The sequence below is a fragment of the Schistocerca nitens genome, chromosome 5, assembly GCF_023898315.1.
Source record: "Schistocerca nitens isolate TAMUIC-IGC-003100 chromosome 5, iqSchNite1.1, whole genome shotgun sequence".
Classification (NCBI taxonomy): domain Eukaryota; kingdom Metazoa; phylum Arthropoda; class Insecta; order Orthoptera; family Acrididae; genus Schistocerca; species Schistocerca nitens.
The window spans coordinates 345,419,396-345,438,864 of NC_064618.1; the positions used below are offsets into that span (position 1 = coordinate 345,419,396).

General features: G+C 44.5%; 1 protein-coding gene across 3 annotated transcripts in view; it reads left to right on the plus strand.

Annotated features, from left to right (window-relative positions):
* LOC126259208 (zwei Ig domain protein zig-8-like) overlaps nt 1-19,469 on the plus strand; it is a 173,906-nt gene that overhangs the window by 105,360 nt on the left and 49,077 nt on the right. For all 3 annotated transcript variants that reach the window (XM_049955801.1, XM_049955803.1, XM_049955802.1), the window contains exon 2: nt 8,337-8,515. In XM_049955801.1, coding sequence (XP_049811758.1) covers nt 8,337-8,515 — 179 coding nt within the window. The remainder of the gene's footprint in view (nt 1-8,336; nt 8,516-19,469) is intronic.

Sequence of the window (19,469 nt, forward strand, 5' to 3'; positions counted from 1 at the left end):
GCTACTTCTGTTTTGGAAACAGACTTTGGATCTCATGTCCAAGACGTTATTCGTCTTTAAAATTAAAAAGCCAATGTACTGCGTTGTGAGTGGAGCACTCAATACGGAGCCAAGTGTGTGGAAGCCATCTGTACAGTGTAAGTTGCGGATAGAACTCCTGCACGTGTGATTCTTTGTGCCGTCTATTCCGTTTGAATTTTCTTAATTTGAGAGTACTGAAAACGAGATATATTTCACTTGCTAAAAACATTCTTCGGTCCAAATCGCATTAAATATATCTTTATTTAACACTACCGGTTTCGACAGACTTTCCTGTCGTCTTCCGCTCTTAGAAATATTTTTGTTGTAAAACGTGTTCATTCTACGTTGAAACCTCACGCCACGTTGCGAAATAGATAAAAATCATCACAATATAAAAGGTCTGTCGCAACTAAAATATTTAAAAACATAAAGCACCTTTCGAAAAAATCAGTTGTACCTTATGCGCCGTTTAAAGTGGACTCTCATTTTTTAATATCTCTCCAGCTTATGTACTGCGTTTTTGTGATGTAACAAGCGTCTTTATGCGATACACATATTGACATGACCTTTTGCAGAAGGTGCTTTATGTTTTTAAATATTTTATTGATGACATAACCTTTATTATGTGCTGATTTTTATCTTCTTGACAACTTGGCGTGAGGTTTCAACATAAAATGAACACGTTTTATATCAAAAAGATTTTTAAGACCTGCAGATTACAGTAAAGAATGAGGAAGGTTGTCTTAAATAAAGAAATATTTTATGCGATCTATCCTTTTGAAATCCGAATGGGCGACTATTCCAAAATCTTTTGCCATCGGAGAGCTCATCATGATACTTTTCAATAGCAGGCCACATGTCCTGTGGACACACGTTACAGGTCTTTAAGGCAGAGGTTTCCATTACTTTCTGCTTCCTCGTGCCATTGATCACTGTTGATTCTTCCGCATTTAGGCGCAGTCTCCCACCCCTAGGACAAGAGAGTGCCCTGAACCTCTATCCGCTGCACAGCTCTGTTTGACAAGGCCATTGGCAGAACGAGTTCACCGAAAGTCTTCGGCCGCCTGTGCTGATTATCAATCAAAATTTATTCAGTGGTGGGATTCGAACCCGGGACCAAGGCGCTACCCCTAGACCAAGGGTGCGAATCGGGGCGTGAAACGCCAGAACTTCGAACGTGGTAGGGAACCTAGAAAATCTGAAAAGGGAAATGCAAAGGCTCAATGTTCTGGGAAACTAAGGAACACAGAAATACAACTCACTGAGGAATGAAATAAATAGGAAATGCAGTGAAGTGAAATGGAAAGAAGGCAAGGATTTCTGGTCCAAAGACTATAGCTTAATATCAAAGCATCAGAAAAAGGTACAACGGTAGTAGGATACGTTATGAATAGGAAGGTAGGGCAGAGAGTGTGTTACTGTGAACAGTTCAGTGATAAGGTTGTTCTTATCAGAATCGACAGCACACCAACATCGACAATGATAGTTCAGGTATACATGCCGACGTCGCTAGCTGAAGGCGAAGAGATGAAGTATATGAGGACATTGAAAGGGTAATATAGTGCGCAAAGGGAGACGAAAATCTAATAGTCACGCAGTTGTAGGGGAAGTAGTAGAAGAAAAGGTTACAGGAGAGTATGGGCTTGGGACAAGGAATGAGAGGGGAGAAAGGCTAGTTGAGCTATGTAAAAAGTTTCGGCAAGTAATAGCGAATATTCTGTTCAAAAATCACAGTAGCAGGAGATTCCTTGGAAAAGAGGGGAGATATGGGAAGATTTCAGTTAGATTACATCATGGTCAGACAGAGATGCCGAAATCAGATACTGGATTTTAAGGCGTACCCAGGAGCAAATATAGACTCAGATTACCATTTAATAGTGATAAAGAGTAGGCTGAAGTGTAAGAGATTCGTCAAGAAGAATCCAGGCTCAAAGAAGTGGGATACAGAAGTACTAAGGAATGACGAGATACGCTCGAAGTTCTCTAAAGCTATAGATACAGCAATAAGGAGTAGCTCGGTAGACAGTACAATTGAAGAGGAATGGAAATCTCTAGATAGGGCCATCACAGAAATTTGAAAGAAAAAACATGGGTAAAAAGAAGGTAACTGCGAAGAAACCGTGATTAACAGAAGAAATACTTCGTTTGATTGAGGAAAGGAGGAAGTACAAAAAATGTTCTGGGAAACTACGGAACACATAAATACAACTCACTGAGGAATGAAATAAATAGGAAATGCAGGGAAGCTAAGACGAAATGGCATCATGAAAAACGTGAAGAAACGAAAAAGAAATGATTGTCGGAAGGACTGACTCAGCATACAGAAAAGTCAAAACAACCTTCGGTGACAATAAAAGCAAGGGTGGTAACATTAAGACCTCAAAGGGAATTCCACTGATAAATGCAAAGGAGAGAGCGGGCAGGCAGAAAGAATACATTGAAAACCTGTATGAGGGGGAAGATTTGTATAATGTGATAGGAAGAAACAGGAGTCGATTTAGAAGAAGTAGGGGATCCAGCATTAGAATCAGAATTTAAAAGAGCTTCGAAAGACTTAAGATCGAATAAGGCAGAAGGGATAGATAATATTCCCTCAGTACTTCTAAAATAATTGGGGGAAGTGGCAAGAAAACGACTATTCACGTTGATGTGTAGACGCTATGAGTCTGGTGACATACCATCTGACCTTAGGAAAAATATCATCTGCACAATTTCGAAGACTGCAAGAGCTGACATGTGGCAGAATTATGGCACAATCAGCTTAAAAGCTCTTTCATCCAAGTTGCTGACAAGAATAATACACAAAGAATGGGAAAGAAAATTGAGTATATGCTAGATGACGATCAGTTTGCATTTTGAAAAGGTAAAGGCGCAAAAGAAGCAATTCTGACGTTGGGGTTGATAACAGTAGCTAGATTAAATAAATATCAAGACACGCTCATAGGATTTGTCGACCTGGAAAAAGCCTTCGACAATGTAAAATGGTGCAAGATGCTGGAAAATCTAAGAAAAAAATTGGGGTAAGCTATAGGGAGAGATGGGTAATGTACAGTATGTACAAGAGCCAAGAGGGAATCATAAAAGTGGACGACCAAGAAAGAAGTACTAAGATTAAAAAAGATATAAGACAGGGACGTATTCGCCCCTACTGTTCAGTCGAAGAAGCAGTGATGGAAATAAAAGAAAGCTTCAGGAGTGGAATTAAAATTCAAGGGGAAAGGATATCAATGATTCGGTTCGCTGATGACATTGCTATCCTGAGTGAAAGTGAAGAAGAATTAAATGATCTGCTGAACGGAATGAACAGTCTAATGAGTACACAGTATGGTTTGAGAGTAAATCGGAGAAAGACGAAGGTAATGAGAAGTAGTAGAAATGAGAACAGCGAGAAACTTAACATCAGGATTGATGGTCACGAAGTAGATGAAGTTAAGTAATTCAGCTACGTAGGCAGTAAAATAACCAATGACGGACGGAGCAAGGAGGGCATCAAATGCCGACTAGCAATGGCAAAAGGGCATTCCTGGCCAAGAGAATCTATTAATATCAAACATGGGCCTTAATTTGAGGAAGGAATTTCTGACAACGTATATCTGGAGTACAGAATTGTATGGTAGTGAAACTGTGGTAAAACCGGAACAGAAGAGAATCGAAGCATTTGAGATATGATGCTACAGACGTATGTTGAAAATTAGGTAGACTGTTGAGGTAAGGAATGAGAAGTTTCTGGGCAGAATTGGAGAGGAAAGGAATATGTGGAAAACACTGATAAGGAGAAGGGACAGGATGATAGGACAGCTATTAAGACATCAAGGAATGACATCCATGATACTAGAGGGAGCTGTAGAGGGCAATGTAGAGAATGAGAGAGTTTGGAATACATCCAGCAAATAATTGAGGACGTAGTTTGCAAGTGCTACTCTGAGATGAAAAGGTTGACACAGAAGAGGAACTCGTGGTGGACGGGCCGCATCAAACCAGTCAGAAGACTGTTGACCATCCCCCCCCCCCCCCCCCCCTCAAAAAAATCTTGTTGTTCTTTTCTTTTCTATTCCGCTATTTGGACGGAGTGTGAGCAATATACAACAATTTTCTCTCACTATGGTTGCCTGTGATTGATGTCCTTGCTCTAATTATCTTCGATTTCTAGAAATCTATAAATTTTGACAAGTTTGGCACCTTCAGCGACTTTTTGTTGATGTAAGAATAAAAATTAGCAGCTAAAATTGAGATATTTAATCTGTATGTACTGGAAATATAATCTACTGAAACGTGAAGCTGCAGGAGAATGCAGAAGAGGAAATGAGTAGATCGAATAACTGTTGAAAAGGTTCTGAATCGAAATGAGTAAAAAAAGTAATGGGAGTAGATGACTAAAAGAAGGGATCTGTTGACAGAGTACTTCCTGAGGCATCAAGGAATCGCCAGTATTCTAATGGAAGGAAGCGTAGGATGTAAAAATTATAGAGATCAATGCTCGAATACAGTAAGGAGATTAAAATGGTTGTAGGTGGCTTATGCAAAGATGAAAGGACTTGTACAGATTGGAGTAGCGTGGAGATCTTCATTAAACCAGTCTTCGGACTGAAGACGTGAGTAACAACTACTACTGGTGAAAGACTTCGATTATAGTAACTGTAATCAGGCCAAGAGTGTGAACTACAATAATATAAGAAATGGGTCACTGTAGCGTTTCTATTTTTAGTTTGTTGTAGTTCTGAACCTTGCTCTGATGATGGTTGTTATAACTGAAACTCATCATCGCTAGCAGCAGCAAGGGAGGTCGGGGACAGGTAAGGAGGAAGGGAGAGAGGGAGGACGAGCAGGAGAGATAGAGATGAGGGGGTGACAGTGATAGTGAGAGTGTGAGGATGAGGGTGATAAAAGTGGAGCACACTTAGTACACTATGATATTGTCACGTAGAGGAAAGTGTGATTAGATGAATGACGAACAATAACTTCACTTAACGAAGGTTTACTCAGCACTTGCACATACAAGAGCGTGGAGCGAACTGCCTCCGGCCAGAAAACATACAGTATATACACAGCTACAGAACATTCCAGTAAAATGAGTCTTGACATTTGTAGATAATTCTAGAATGTACTCGAACCGGATGTTGTTGTTGTTGTGGTCTTCAGTCCTGAGATTGGTTTGATGCAGCTCTCCATGCTACTCTATCCTGTGAAAGCTTCTTCTTCTCCCAGTACCTACTGCAACCTACATCCTTCTGAATCTGTTTAGTGTATTCATCTCTTGGTCTCCCTCTACGATTTTTACCCTCCACACTGCCCTCCAATGCTAAATTGGTGATCTCTTGATGCTTCAGAACATGTCCTACCAACAGATCCCTTCTTCTATTTAAGTTGTGCCACAAACTTCTCTTCTCCCCAATCCTATTCAATATCTCGTCATTAGTTATATGATCTACCCATCTAATCTTCAGCATTCTTCTGTAGCACCACATTTCGAATGCTTCTATTCTCTTCTTGTCCAAACTAGTTATCGTCCATGTTTCACATCCATACATGGCTACACTCCATAAAATACTTTCAGAAACGACTTCCTGACACTTAAATCTATACTCGATGTTAACAAATTTCTCTTCTTCAGAAACGCTTTCCTTGCCATTGCCAGTCTACATTTGATATCCTCTCTACTTCGACCATCATCAGTTATTTTGCTCCCCAAATAGCAAAACTCCTTTACTACTTTAAGTGTCTCATTTCCTAATCTAATTCTCTTAGCATCTCCAGATTTAATTCGACTACATTCTATTATCCTCGTCTTGATTTTGTTGATGTTCATCTTATACCCTCCTTTCATGACATTTTCCATTCCGCTCAACTGCTCTTCCAAGTCCTTTGCTGTCTCTGACAGAATTACAATGTCATCGGCGAACCTCAAATTTTTTATTTCTTCTCCATGGATTTTAATACCTACTCCGAATTTTTCTTTTGTTTCCTTCACTGCTTGCTCGATATACAGATTGAATAACATCGGGGAGAGACAACAACATTGTCTCACTCCCTTCCCAACCACTGCTTCCCTTTCATGTCCCTCGACTCTTATAACTGCCATCTGGTTTCTGTACAAATTGTAAATAGCCCTTCGCTCCCTGTATTTTACCCCTTCCACCTTCAGAATTTGAAAGAGAGTATTCCAGTCAACATTGTCAAAAGCTTTCTCTAAGTCTACAAATGCTAGAAACGTAGGTTTGCCTTTCCTTAATCTTTCTTCTAAGATAAGTCGTAGGGTCAGTATTGCCTCACGCGTTCCAACATTTCTACGGGATCCAAACTGATCTGCGCCCCATAGACGGAGCAATATTCGAAGTGGGCGCGACACTCAACAGAGGTCGCTCACGTAGCGACTGCCTTTACACATTCGCGCCAATTTTTGGTTATGAAGTTAGCGATGCGAACAAGCAATCTCGATGGCTGAGTGATTGTCATACGAAATATCGTGGCAAGAAATCGACGTCATCTGGCTGCAATCCCAAAGCTGCAGGGAATACTCTTTAGGCCGATATCAATAATTACAACAGTACCCATTTTCTCCTTGTTCATTACAGCCTAAATGAGATAAGGGTGTTACTTATATCCCTGTTCACTCATGAAAGTACCATCCATCATGCCAATTCCCACACCTTCTACCCCTCTGCCGGTGTGCCCCAGGGCTCTGTCCTCTCCCCTCTCCTCTACCTCCTGTACACGGCAGATATGCCCCAACCCCCCCCCCTCCAGTACACCTCTTGCAATATGCTGATGACACAGCATTCCTCGACCTCGCTCCTACCCTCCAACGGTCCCAACGCCTTCTCCAGAATCACCTTGACCTTTTTGCTGCATGGTGTAACCAATGGCTCCTGAAACTGAATCCTTCCAAGACCCAGGCAATCATCGTAGGTCGTACCACTCGCTACTTCCGGCTCCTGGATTTCTCCCTTACTGTCTGCGCACGTCCTGTCCGCCTCACCCCCACCCTCACCTACCTTGGCCTCACCATTGACCGTCACCTCACCTGGATACCTCATCTCCGCTCCATCCAATCCAAAGCCCGCAACCGCCTCCGACTCCTCAAACTCCTCTCTGGCCGGACATGGGGTTTGCACCCCTCTACCATCCTCCACCCCTACAAATCCTTAATCCGTCCCATCCTCTGTTATGCCAGTCCCGCCTGGATATCTGCTCCCACCAAATTCTATAATTCCCTCCAGATCCTTGAGCGTCATGCACTCCGCCTCGCCTTCCGTATCCGCCTCCCGTCCCCCACGCGGATCCTCTATGATCTCATTCCTTTCCCCCATCTGCTCCTATTCCTCGAACATATCCGCATCCTCTACACCTCCCGCCGTCTTGAACCCCCTCACCCCCTGGTTGCTTCTCTCCTCTCCCATCCCCGCCCCCTGCCACGTCTTCACCGTTGTGTCCCCCCTACCCTCCATCTCTACACCCTCCATCTCCTTTCCCAAGGTGGCTTCCGTCAACTCCCCCTCCCGGATGATGCCCTCTCTCCCTCCATTTATCCTTCCTATCAACTCTGATCCTCACTCCCCCTCCTTTCCTCTGTCCTTTCCCTGGGCTCCCTCTCCCCCCCCCTTCCATCCTGTTTTCTCCCCACTAAACCAAACCTCTCCCTACCTCCCTTCTCCCCCCAGTCCTTTTGTATTCCCCTCCTCTGCCTACCCCACTCCCTGTCGCGTCTGCCCCCCACCCCTCTTCTGGGTCCTCATCCGCCATCAGCTCCTTTCCCGGTTCCCCCCTTCGCTTTTACTCTCCTTTCCCCCCTTTCTTTTGTTTTCCCATCTTCTGTCCAGTTTCCCCCCACCTGCTCTCGACTGTGGTATGTCACATTTGCCAACTTTTTAGTGCAGTGTTCCAGTGACTAATCAGTGTTGTTTGTCTTTCTCGTGTTGCGAACAGAAACCATGCTGTCGCTAGGTGTGAATTTTATGTCTTTTGCGAACAGAATCCAGACTGTCGCCGTGTTTTTTAATTGTCTATTGTTTTCCCTGTCTGCTTCGTATGTATTTTTATTAGCATTATCATCCCTCTGTTGTTGTTTTAAGTTCCACGATTTCTTTTCGCCTTGTTACTCTCTAAGTCTCCGATTTTATCGCCTGTTTTGTTATTATTTGTTCTCTTGATCTTTGTCACAAAATCTGTCGGCTGAAGAGCGGCATACTAAGCTGCTGCCAGCCCGCCCCCTTCGGGGGGAATTGAAATTCAATAAAGGAAAAAAAGAAAAACATGAAAGTAATATTGTGAGACGTTGCTGGTGACAGTAGAAGTTGATCAGCGTGTTGCCTGTGCAGGCCCGCTGAGGACTGATGAGGGCGCCACGGAGGAGCCGGACGAGGACTACGCCGTGTCGGTGGGCGGCTCGGGACTCGGCGGTCCCTACTTCGACGTCTCGGCGTCCCGGAACGTCACCGCTCTCGTCGGCAGGACGGCACTGCTCAACTGCCGAGTGCGCAACCTCGGCGACCGCACGGTGAGCCTCAATCCAAACCTCGACTGACGGGAAAGCGGGCTGTTGTCAGTTCCTGGTGGTGTTAATACTACCTGAGCCAACACGATACATTGTATATAGTGGAGACGTAAGTCATGGGATACCTCATAAAATCGTGTCGAACCCCCTTTCGCGCTGCGTAGTGCCGCAGTTCGACGAATCATGGACCTCACAGGTCATTGGAAACCCCTCCAGAAATACTTAGCAATACTCACAGTATAGCCGTCTATAACTGCGAAAATGTTCAAGCTGCAAGATTTTCTGCACGAACTGACTTCTCGATTACGTCCCATAAATGTTCGATGAGATTCAAGTCGGGCGATGTGGGTGGCCAAATCATTCGCTCGATTTGTCCAGAATGTTCTTCAAACCAATCTCATACAATTCTAGCCCAGTGACATGGCACATTGTCATCCATAAACATCCCATCGCTGATTGGGTAAAAGTGTACTATTCCAGAATGAGATTTTCACTCTGCAGCGGAGTGTGCACTGATATGAAACTTCCTGGCAGATTAAAACTGTGTGCCGCACCGAGACTCAAACTCGGGACCTTTGACTTATGAAAATCTCATTCTGGAAACATCCCCCCTGGCTGTGGCTAAGCCATGTCTCCGCAATATCCTTTCTTTCAGGAGTGCTAGTTCCGCAAGGTTCGCAGGAGATCTTCTGTAAAGTTTGGAAGGTAGGAGACGAGGTGCTGGCAGAAGTAAAGCTATGAGGACGGGGCGTGAGTCGTGCTTGGGTAGCTCAGTTGGTGGAGCACTTGCCCGCGAAAGGCAAAGGTCCCGAGTTCGAGTCTGGGTCCGGCACACAGTTTTAAAAAGCCAGTAAGTTTCATATCATCGCACACTCAGCTGCAGAGTGAAAATCTAACTCTGGAAACATCCCTCAGGCTGTGGCTAACCCATGCCTCCGCAATATCCTTTTTTTCAGGAGTGCTAGTTCTGCAAGGTTTGCAGGAGAGCTTCTGTAAAGTGTGGAAGGTAGGAAACGAGGTGCTGGCAGAAGTAAAGCTATGAGGACGGGGCGTGAGTCGTGCTTGGTGAAACACTTGCCCGCGAAAGGCAAAGGTCCCGAGTTCGAATCTGGGTCCGGCACACAGTTTTAAACAGCCAGTAAGTTTCATATCAGCGCATACTCAGCTGCTGAGTGAAAATCTCATTCTGGAAACATCCCCCACCCCAGGCTGGGGCTAAGCCATGTCTCCACAATATCCTTTCTTTCAGGAGTGCTAGTACTGCAAGGTTCGCAGGAGAGCTTCTGTAAAGTTTGGAAGGTAGGAGACGAGGTACTGGCAGAAGTAAAGGTGTGAGGACGGGGCGTGAGTCGTGCCTGGGTAGCTCAGATGGTAGAGCACTTTGCCGCGAAAGGCAAAGGTCCCAAGTTCGAGTGTCGGTCGGGCACACAGTTTTAATCTGCCGGGAAGTTTCATATCAGCGCACACTCAGCTGCAGAGTGAAAATCTCATTCTGGAAACATCCCCCAGGCTGTGGCTAAGCCGTCTCCGCAATATCCTTCCTTTCAGGAGTGCTAGTTCTGCAAGGTTCGCAGGAGAGCTTCTATAAAGTTTGGAAGGTAGGAGACGAGGTACTGGCAGAAGTAAAGGTTTGAGGACGGGGCGTGAGTCGTGCTTGGGTAGCTCAGATGGTAGAGTACTTGCCCGCAAAAGGCAAAAGTCCCAAGTTCGGGACTCTGTCCAGCACAGAGTTTTAATATGCCAGGAAGTTTCGAAGTATGTTATTGGCTGAAAATCGTCTCCAAAACGCCAGACATAAACATTTCCACCCACTGATGGGTTCAGCCTCTGTAAACACAGCCCACACCGTTATGGAGTCACCACCAGCTTGCTCAGTGCCTTGTTGACAACACGAGTCCATGACTTCGTGGGGTCTGCATCACACTAGAATTCTACCATCAGCTCGTCCCAACAGAAATCGATATTCACCTAACCAAGCTCCGGTTTTCCAATCGTCGAGCCCAATCGCTATGGTCACGAGCCCAGGAGAGGCGCTGCAGGCAATGTCGTGTTGTTACCAAAGGCACTCGAATCTGCTGCCATACCCCATTAACGCCAAATTTCTCGCATTGTCCCAACGTATTCGTCCATTGTACTTCCACATTAATTTCTACAGTTATTCACGAAGAGTTGCTTGTCTATTAGCACTCTGTCGTTAAGTAAAGGCCGTCGGCCACTGCGTTCTCCGTGGTGAGAGGTAATGCCTGAAATTTGGTATTATCAGCACACTCTTGACACTGTGGATTTCGGAATACTGAATTCCCTAACGATTTCCGTAATGGAATATCCACGCATCTAGCTCCAACTACCATTTCGTGTTCAAAGTCTGTTAATTCAGGTCGTGCGACCATAATCACGTCAAAAGTTTTATCACATGAATTATCTGATTACAAATAACAACTCCACCAGTGCACTGCCCTTCTATACCTTGTGTAGGCGATACTGCCGCCATCGGTATACGTACATATTGTTATCCCATGACTTCTGTTATCTCGGTGTAATAGTATAATTTACAATGAAATGTGGTATATACATTTACATAGGAGACTTATTTTATACTGTTAGTCTCTAGGTCAACACTCATGTCTGAGCAGACGATAACATGTTTACATCAGTCAGTAGTGGCAATATTGATAGTAGTGATAGACGCTTCTGACAAGTGCTTTGGACAACGATTCGAAGAGTCAGCGAAAAATGTGCTAACACACGAGAGCATAGTTTAAGGTTATTTCGGATTATGTATTTTGTTAAACTGGTAATTCGTAAATCACCGAAGCCTTATCTGTAACTTTTTCTAAGAATCGTTACTATTTACTTAGCTACGAAATCTATTAAATGGGAAACGTTATAAGTCCTGGAAAACTACTTGCTTATTCCGTTGTCCCTAGAGTCTTTTCATCAAAAGTATCTACATCTACATCTACATCTATACTCCGCGAGCCACCCTACGGTGTGTGGCGGAGGGCACTTATTGTACCACTATCTGATCCCCCCTTCCCTGTTCCATTCACGAATTGTGCGTGGGAAGAACGACTGCTTGTAAGTCTCCGTATTTGCTCTAATTTCTCGGATCTTTTCGTTGTGATCATTACGCGAGATATATGTGGGCGGTAGTAATATGTTGCCCATCTCTTCCCGGAATGTGCTCTCTCGTAATTTCGATAATAAACCTCTCCGTATTGCGTAACGCCTTTCTTGAAGTGTCCGCCACTGGAGCTTGTTCAGCATCTCCGTAACGCTCTCGCGCTGACTAAATGTCCCCATGACGAATCGCGCTGCTTTTCGCTGGATCATGTCTATCTCTTCTATTAATCCAACCTGGTAAGGGTCCCATACTGATGAGCAATACTCAAGAATCGGACGAACAAGCGTTTTGTAAGCTACTTCTTTCGTCGATGAGTCACATTTTCTTAGAATTCTTCCTATGAATCTCAACCTGGCGCCTGCTTTTCCCACTATTTGTTTTATGTGATCATTCCACTTCAGATCGCTCCGGATAGTAACTCCTAAGTATTTTACGGTCGTTACCGCTTCCAATGATTTACCACCTATGGCATAATCGTACTGGAATGGATTTCTGCCCCTATGTATGCGCATTATATTACATTTATCTACGTTTAGGGAAAGCTGCCAGCTGTCGCACCATTCATTAATCCTCTGCAGGTCTTCCTGGAGTACGTACGAGTCTTCTGATGTTGCTACTTTCTTGTAGACAACCGTGTCATCTGCAAATAGCCTCACGGAGCTACCGATGTTGTCAACTAAGTCATTTATGTATATTGTAAACAATAAAGGTCCTATCACGCTTCCTTGCGGTACTCCCGAAATTACCTCTACATCTGCAGATTTTGAACCGTTAAGAATGACATGTTGTGTTCTTTCTTCTAGGAAATCCTGAATCCAATCACAAACCTGGTCCGATATTCCGTAAGCTCGTATTTTTTTCACTAAACGTAAGTGCGGAACCGTATCAAATGCCTTCCTGAAGTCCAGGAATACGGCATCAATCTGCTCGCCAGTGTCTACGGCACTGTGAATTTCTTGGACAAATAGGGCGAGCTGAGTTTCACATGATCTCTGTTTGCGGAATCCATGTTGGTTATGATGAAGGAGATTTGTATTATCTAAGAACGTCATAATACGAGAACATAAAACATGTTCCATTATTCTACAACAGATTGACGTAAGCGAAATAGGCCTATAATTATTCGCATCTGATTTATGACCCTTCTTGAAAATGGGAACGACCTGCGCTTTCTTCCAGTCGCTAGGTACTTTACGTTCTTCCAGAGATCTACGATAAATTGCTGATAGAAAGGGGGCAAGTTCTTTAGCATAATCACTGTAGAATCTTACGGGTATCTCGTCTGGTCCGGATGCTTTTCCGCTACTAAGTGATAGCAGTTGTTTTTCAATTCCGATATCGTTTATTTCAATATTTTCCATTTTGGCGTCCGTGCGACGGCTGAAGTCAGGGACCGTGTTACGATTTTCCGCAGTGAAACAGTTTCGGAACACTGAATTCAGTATTTCTGCCTTTCTTCGGTCGTCCTCTGTTTCGGTGCCATCGTGGTCAACGAGTGACTGAATAGGGGATTTAGATCCGCTTACCGATTTTACATATGACCAAAACTTTTTAGGGTTCTTGTTTAGATTGTTTGCCAATGTTTTATGTTCGAATTCGTTGAATGCTTCTCTCATTGCTCTCTTTACGCTCTTTTTCGCTTCGTTCAGCTTTTCCTTATCAGCTATGATTCGACTACTCTTAAACCTATGATGAAGCTTTCTTTGTTTCCGTAGTACCTTTCGTACATGATTGTTATACCACGGTGGATCTTTCCCCTCGCTTTGGACCTTAGTCGGTACGAACTTATCTAAGGCGTACTGGACGATGTTTCTGAATTTTTCCATTTTTGTTCCACATCCTCTTCCTCAGAAATGAACGTTTGATGGTGGTCACTCAGATATTCTGCGATTTGTGCCCTATCACTCTTGTTAAGCAAATATATTTTCCTTCCTTTCTTGGCATTTCTTATTACACTTGTAGTCATTGATGCAACCACTGACTTATGATCACTGATACCCTCTTCTACATTCACGGAGTCGAAAAGTTCCGGTCTATTTGTTGCTATGAGGTCTAAAACGTTAGCTTCACGAGTTGGTTCTCTAACTATCTGCTCGAAGTAATTCTCGGACAAGGCATTCAGGATAATGTCACAAGAGTCTCTGTCCCTGGCTCCAGTTCTGATTGTGTGACTATCCCATTCTATACCTGGTAGATTGAAGTCTCCCCCTATTACAATAGTATGATCACGAAACTTCTTCACGACGTTCTGCAGGTTCTCTCTGAGGCGCTCAACTACTACGGTTGCTGATGCAGGTGGTCTATAGAAGCATCCGACTATCATATCTGACCCACCTTTGATACTTAACTTAACCCAGATTATTTCACATTCGCATTCGCTAATAACTTCACTGGATATTATTGAATTCTTTACTGCTATAAATACTCCTCCACCATTGGCGTTTATCCTATCCTTGCGGTATATATTCCATTCTGTGTCTAGGATTTCGTTACTGTTCACTTCCGGTTTTAACCAACTTTCCGTTCCTAATACTATATGCGCACTATTTCCTTCAATGAGCGATACTAATTCAGGAACCTTGCCCTGGATACTCCTGCAGTTTACCAATATTACGTTAACTTTTCCTGTTTTTGGTCTCTGAGGACGGACGTTCTTTATCAACGATGCTGATGTTCTCTCTGGTAAGCCGTCAGGTATTTTATCGTTTCGCCCAAGGGGGGGTCCCTCTAACCTAAAAAACCCCCGTGTGCACGCCACACGTACTCTGCTACCCTAGTAGCTGCTTCCGGTGTGTAGTGCACGCCTGACCTGTCTAGGGGGGCCCTACAGTTCTCCACCCAATAACGGAGGTCGATGAATTTGCAACCATTATAGTCGCAGAGTCGTCTGAGCCTCTGGTTTAGACCCTCCACACGGCTCCAAACCAGAGGACCGCGATCGACTCTGGGCACTATGCTGCAGATATTAAGCTCAGCTTGCACTCCGCGTGCGATGCTGGTTGTCTTCACCAAATCAGCCAGCCGCCGGAAGGAACCAAGGATGGCCTCAGAACCCAAGCGGCAGGCGTCATTCGTTCCGACATGTGCTACTATCTGCAGCCGGTCACACCCAGTGCGTTCAATAGCTGCCGGAAGGGCCTCCTCCACATTACGGACGAGACCCCCCGGCAAGCACACCGAGTGCACACTGGCATTCTTCCCCGACCTACCCGCTATTTTCCTGAGGGGCTCCATAACCCGCCTAACGTTGGAGCTCCCTATAACTAATAGGCCCGCCCTCTGTGACTGTCGGGACCTTGCCGGAGAATCGGCCACTGGCCCAACAGGCGAGGCATCCTGTGGTGGCTCGGAAACGATGTCATCACCACTAGGAAGCACCCCGTACCTGTTGGAAAGGGGTAAGGCAGCTGCCACGCGGCCAGATCCCACCTTCGCCTTTCGGCCAGGCACGCGCGAGCCCACCACTGTCCGCCATTCACCCTGGAGTGATGGCTGACCGGTAAGATGCTCACTGCCGGAAGACGCAGCGACATCAGGGGTTCCATGTGATTCCAAGGCCACCGAAGTAGGCATAGGTCTCACCACAGTTGCCCCAACGCCACTACGAGCCGACGCCTGCGCCTCGAGCTCGATGAGCCTAACAGACAAAGCCTCCACCTGCCCCCGAAGAGTGGCCAATTCTCCTTGCGTCCGCTCACAACAACCACAGTCCCTACACATGACTATGTTTACCCTACTCTATACGGTGACAAATTCCCAAGATAATCTTCTGATGAGCTACTCTGATAATCAAGAAACACTCACTGAAATACGAGACGCGAAAACTACGCTAGGTTTTCCCAGAAAAACTATTTAAAAGCTAAGCGCAGCAAATAAGTACAAAATAAATTTCTCTCCTAACGATCAAGAACTGTTAGTTTCTATGCAGAGCAGATAAACACTAATAGAATCCCTTCCTTAGTGGAAGGTCGTATACAAAATGCAAAATAAACGCTTTATACAAACAGTACTCGCTGCTGCTGGTCCTCTCGCTCTGGCTGTCACAAGACAACTGCTGATTCAAGTGACTAGTGGCTAACGGCCGCGAAACAAACAAAAGACGGTTTTAGGGCGCTTTCTGTTCTAAACGATCAAGAAAACACTAAAAAATCTAACACGAAAACTACGTAAAGTTTTATCAAGAACTGTTAGTTACTATGCAGAGCAGATAAACACTAATAGAATCCCTTCCTTAGTGGAAGGTCGTAAACAAAATGCAAAATAAACGCTTTATACAAACAGTACTCGCTGCTGCTGGTCCTCTCGCTCTGGCTGTCACAAGACAACTGCTGATTCAAGTGACTAGTGGCTAACGGCCGCGAAACAAACAAAAGACGGTTTTAGGGCGCTTTCTGTTCTAAACGATCAAGAAAACACTAAAAAATCTAACACGAAAACTACGTAAAGTTTTATCAAGAACTGTTAGTTACTATGCAGAGCAGATAAACACTAATAGAATCCCTTCCTTAGTGGAAGGTCGTAAACAAAATGCAAAATAAACGCTTTATACAAACAGTACTCGCTGCTGCTGGTCCTCTCGCTCTGGCTGTCACAAGACAACTGCTGATTCAAGTGACTAGTGGCTAACGGCCGCGAAACAAACAAAAGACGGTTTTAGGGCGCTTTCTGTTCTAAACGATCAAGAAAACACTAAAAAATCTAACACGAAAACTACGTAAAGTTTTATCAAGAACTGTTAGTTACTATGCAGAGCAGATAAACACTAATAGAATCCCTTCCTTAGTGGAAGGTCGTAAACAAAATGCAAAATAAACGCTTTATACAAACAGTACTCGCTGCTGCTGGTCCTCTCGCTCTGGCTGTCTGGAGAAGAAGTAGTCACGAGAGATTCCACTGCTAGTCGAATTTTTCAAAAATTTATTAGAACAAGCAGAATATTTTGAAATCCATTTTACTACTGCCCAGCCTAGCTGACTAACTGTGACTGCTAAGTATGCGTGCAAATAGATGTTTTAAAATTGATCAAACATCGTATCCTACGTCTTGAGCTTCTCGTATAAAGCAAATCTGTATTTATCTAAAAATTCAACAGATATTACTCTTGGTTTCTAAATCGTATGGAGTCCGTTCGTGAGCAGTAACGGAAACATCAATGTATCGTCGGTGTTAGTTATCCTAATGTCAGTTATTAGCAGTTATTATTCCAGAAATCAGAAGTAAGACCGTTTACGCAAGTTCTACTAGACATCCCTGAAACGTCGTTCCCTATAGTCCACAAATCGCGGCACGTATCATCATCAGTACGATATGGTTGAAACAACAAAGCATTTGAAAACGTACTTTTTAACTTCTCTTTACAATCTGCCTACTGGCACCAACGAGATTACGCGATCGCGTGCTCTTTAAGTTCACTTGACATAAAACAATCAATGAAAACAATCAGAAATTACATTGGATAACTAATAACGTCGACTACTTATTTCTCAAGCGTTCACAATAGAAATTTCCTTATATTACTCGTTTTTACTCATGTTCGATTGCACAAAGTCTGCGCGTCACGCAACTTGCAGGCCTCTCGCAGCCCAGTTTTTTGGTGTAGTCTTATATCCCTGATGAGCGGCAAGTACCGTTAAATTTTGTATCCATCGATTGTTAGGTGGAGCCACTGACTTAGCAGTCACAGATACGAAAACGCATTCCGCTTGATATATTAACGTGTCAGTAGCAAATAGCCACGTTTCATAGCGAGTTTCGATCACATTTAATAATCATAACTAGGCACGTCTTCGTCCTCGATTCTCATTCACTGGAGTAGACTTGTCGTCATTGAAGATTTCCGCCTCGAACTGAGCCCCGATGACCACCGAAGATTTGTGTGGAGACGCCACGAACAGCTCTACAGCAAAGAGTGATGCTCTGGGGTGCCATTCCGTTTCATGGCACGACCCGTTTGTGTCACATCCGAGACGTCCTTACAGAAAGCGGTACGTTGACGATATCCTACGCCCCATATTTTTTGCCTTGATGGCAATCCGAACTGGGCTTTCATCTCAGCAACATCAAGCCAGATCGCACGGCGAAAGTTTCTATTGCTTTTCTTCGTGTTTGCCAAACCCTGCCTTGGCCAGTGAGGTCACCGGATCTCTTCCAATCGAGAACAGGGCCTTCCAACCGCCTCGGGCTTTTCACGATATAAATCGCCAACTGGGCAAAATCTGGCACGATATGTCTCAGGAGGACATCCAACAACTCTATCAGTCAATGCGAAGCCGAAAAACTGCTTACATTAGGGCCAGAGGTGGAACAACGCATTACTGACTTTTCAAATTTGTGTAGCTCTTTCTCTGGAATAAATCGTCCAGTTTTTCTGGAACTGAAATCCTTTATTTGTCTGTACATTTATATCATATCGACCGATCACCGTCCCATTCGGATAATTCCTTCATGGTGCGTTGTTTCTTTGTCTTAATGGGTATTTCATGGTCCTCCACCATGTAGGAGTGGCTAAACTTAAGTGAAGTGGAAAACAAATGTAAATACTGGCATTAACTCCAGGACAGATCGGATAACTGAAAATAAGGATTTTTACCAGAAAATCGTAAATTGTTTGCGATATGAAAGTGCTAAATTTGAAGGGTTACTGTTTAGTAATATTATGTAACTAAAACAGATGACTGGTAAGAGGGCTTTCTTCACAATTCAGCTGAGAAGTTTGTGACGAAGTAGAAGCTTGCAAGAAGAACTGCCTTCCAGTTTCCAGTCATTGTTGTCTAAAATTATAGATATGTAATACTTTATACACAATACATACAAGATATACTAAAACTCATCAGCCTAAATCGTACCCATTCATTTAGCTCGTGATCTCTTGGTCAGCGTCATCGCCTATAGATCGTGACGTCACAGGTTCGAGTGCCTGACGTGTCGGCGATTTCGTTCGGTCGGGAACTGTGCGTTCGTGTTGTTCTCATCATTTCATATAATCTTCATTGACAAGAAAATCTCTGAAGTGTCACTAAATAGTAACACTTTCAGCAGACGGTGTAACAACCGCTGACCGGGTATTCCGCCCAATAACCCCATTTCTTCATTTCATTTCATTTCGTTTCATCTCAGCTTTTGAATCCAACATGAAAAGAAAATAAAGAAATTGGTTTTAAATACAAAAGACTGATTAATAATTGATGACACGATTGGACAGGTCAGGGTACAGCAAAGTTGCTACATTGTTTAAAATGGTTCAAATGCCTCTAAGCACTATGGGACTTAACATCTGAGGTCATCAGTCCCCTAGACTTAGAACTACTTAAACCTAACGAACCTAAGGATATCACACACATCACGTCAGTGTCAGCCAGTTTGCCGTGGCATACGGAGCTCCATCGCAGTCTTTAACACTGGTAGCATGCCGCGCAGTTGACGGACTTTGAGCGAGGGCGTATAGTGGGCATGCGGGAGGCCGGGTCGACGTACCGCCGAATTGCTCAACACGTGGGGCGTGAGGTCTCCACAGTACATCGATGTTGTCGCCAGTGGTCGGCGGGAGGTGCACGTGCCCGTCGACCTGGGACCGGACCGCAGCGACGCACGGATGCACGCCAAGACCGTAGGATCCTACGCAGTGCCGTAGGGGACCGCACCGCCACTTCCCAGCAAATTAGGGACACTGTTGCTCCTGGGGTATCGGCGAGGACCATTCGCAACCGTCTCCATGAAGCTGGGCTACGGTCCCGCACACCGTTAGGCCGTCTTCCGCTCACGCCCCAACATCGTGCAGCCCGCCTCCAGTGGTGTCGCGACAGGCGTGAATGGAGGGACGAATGGAGACGTGTC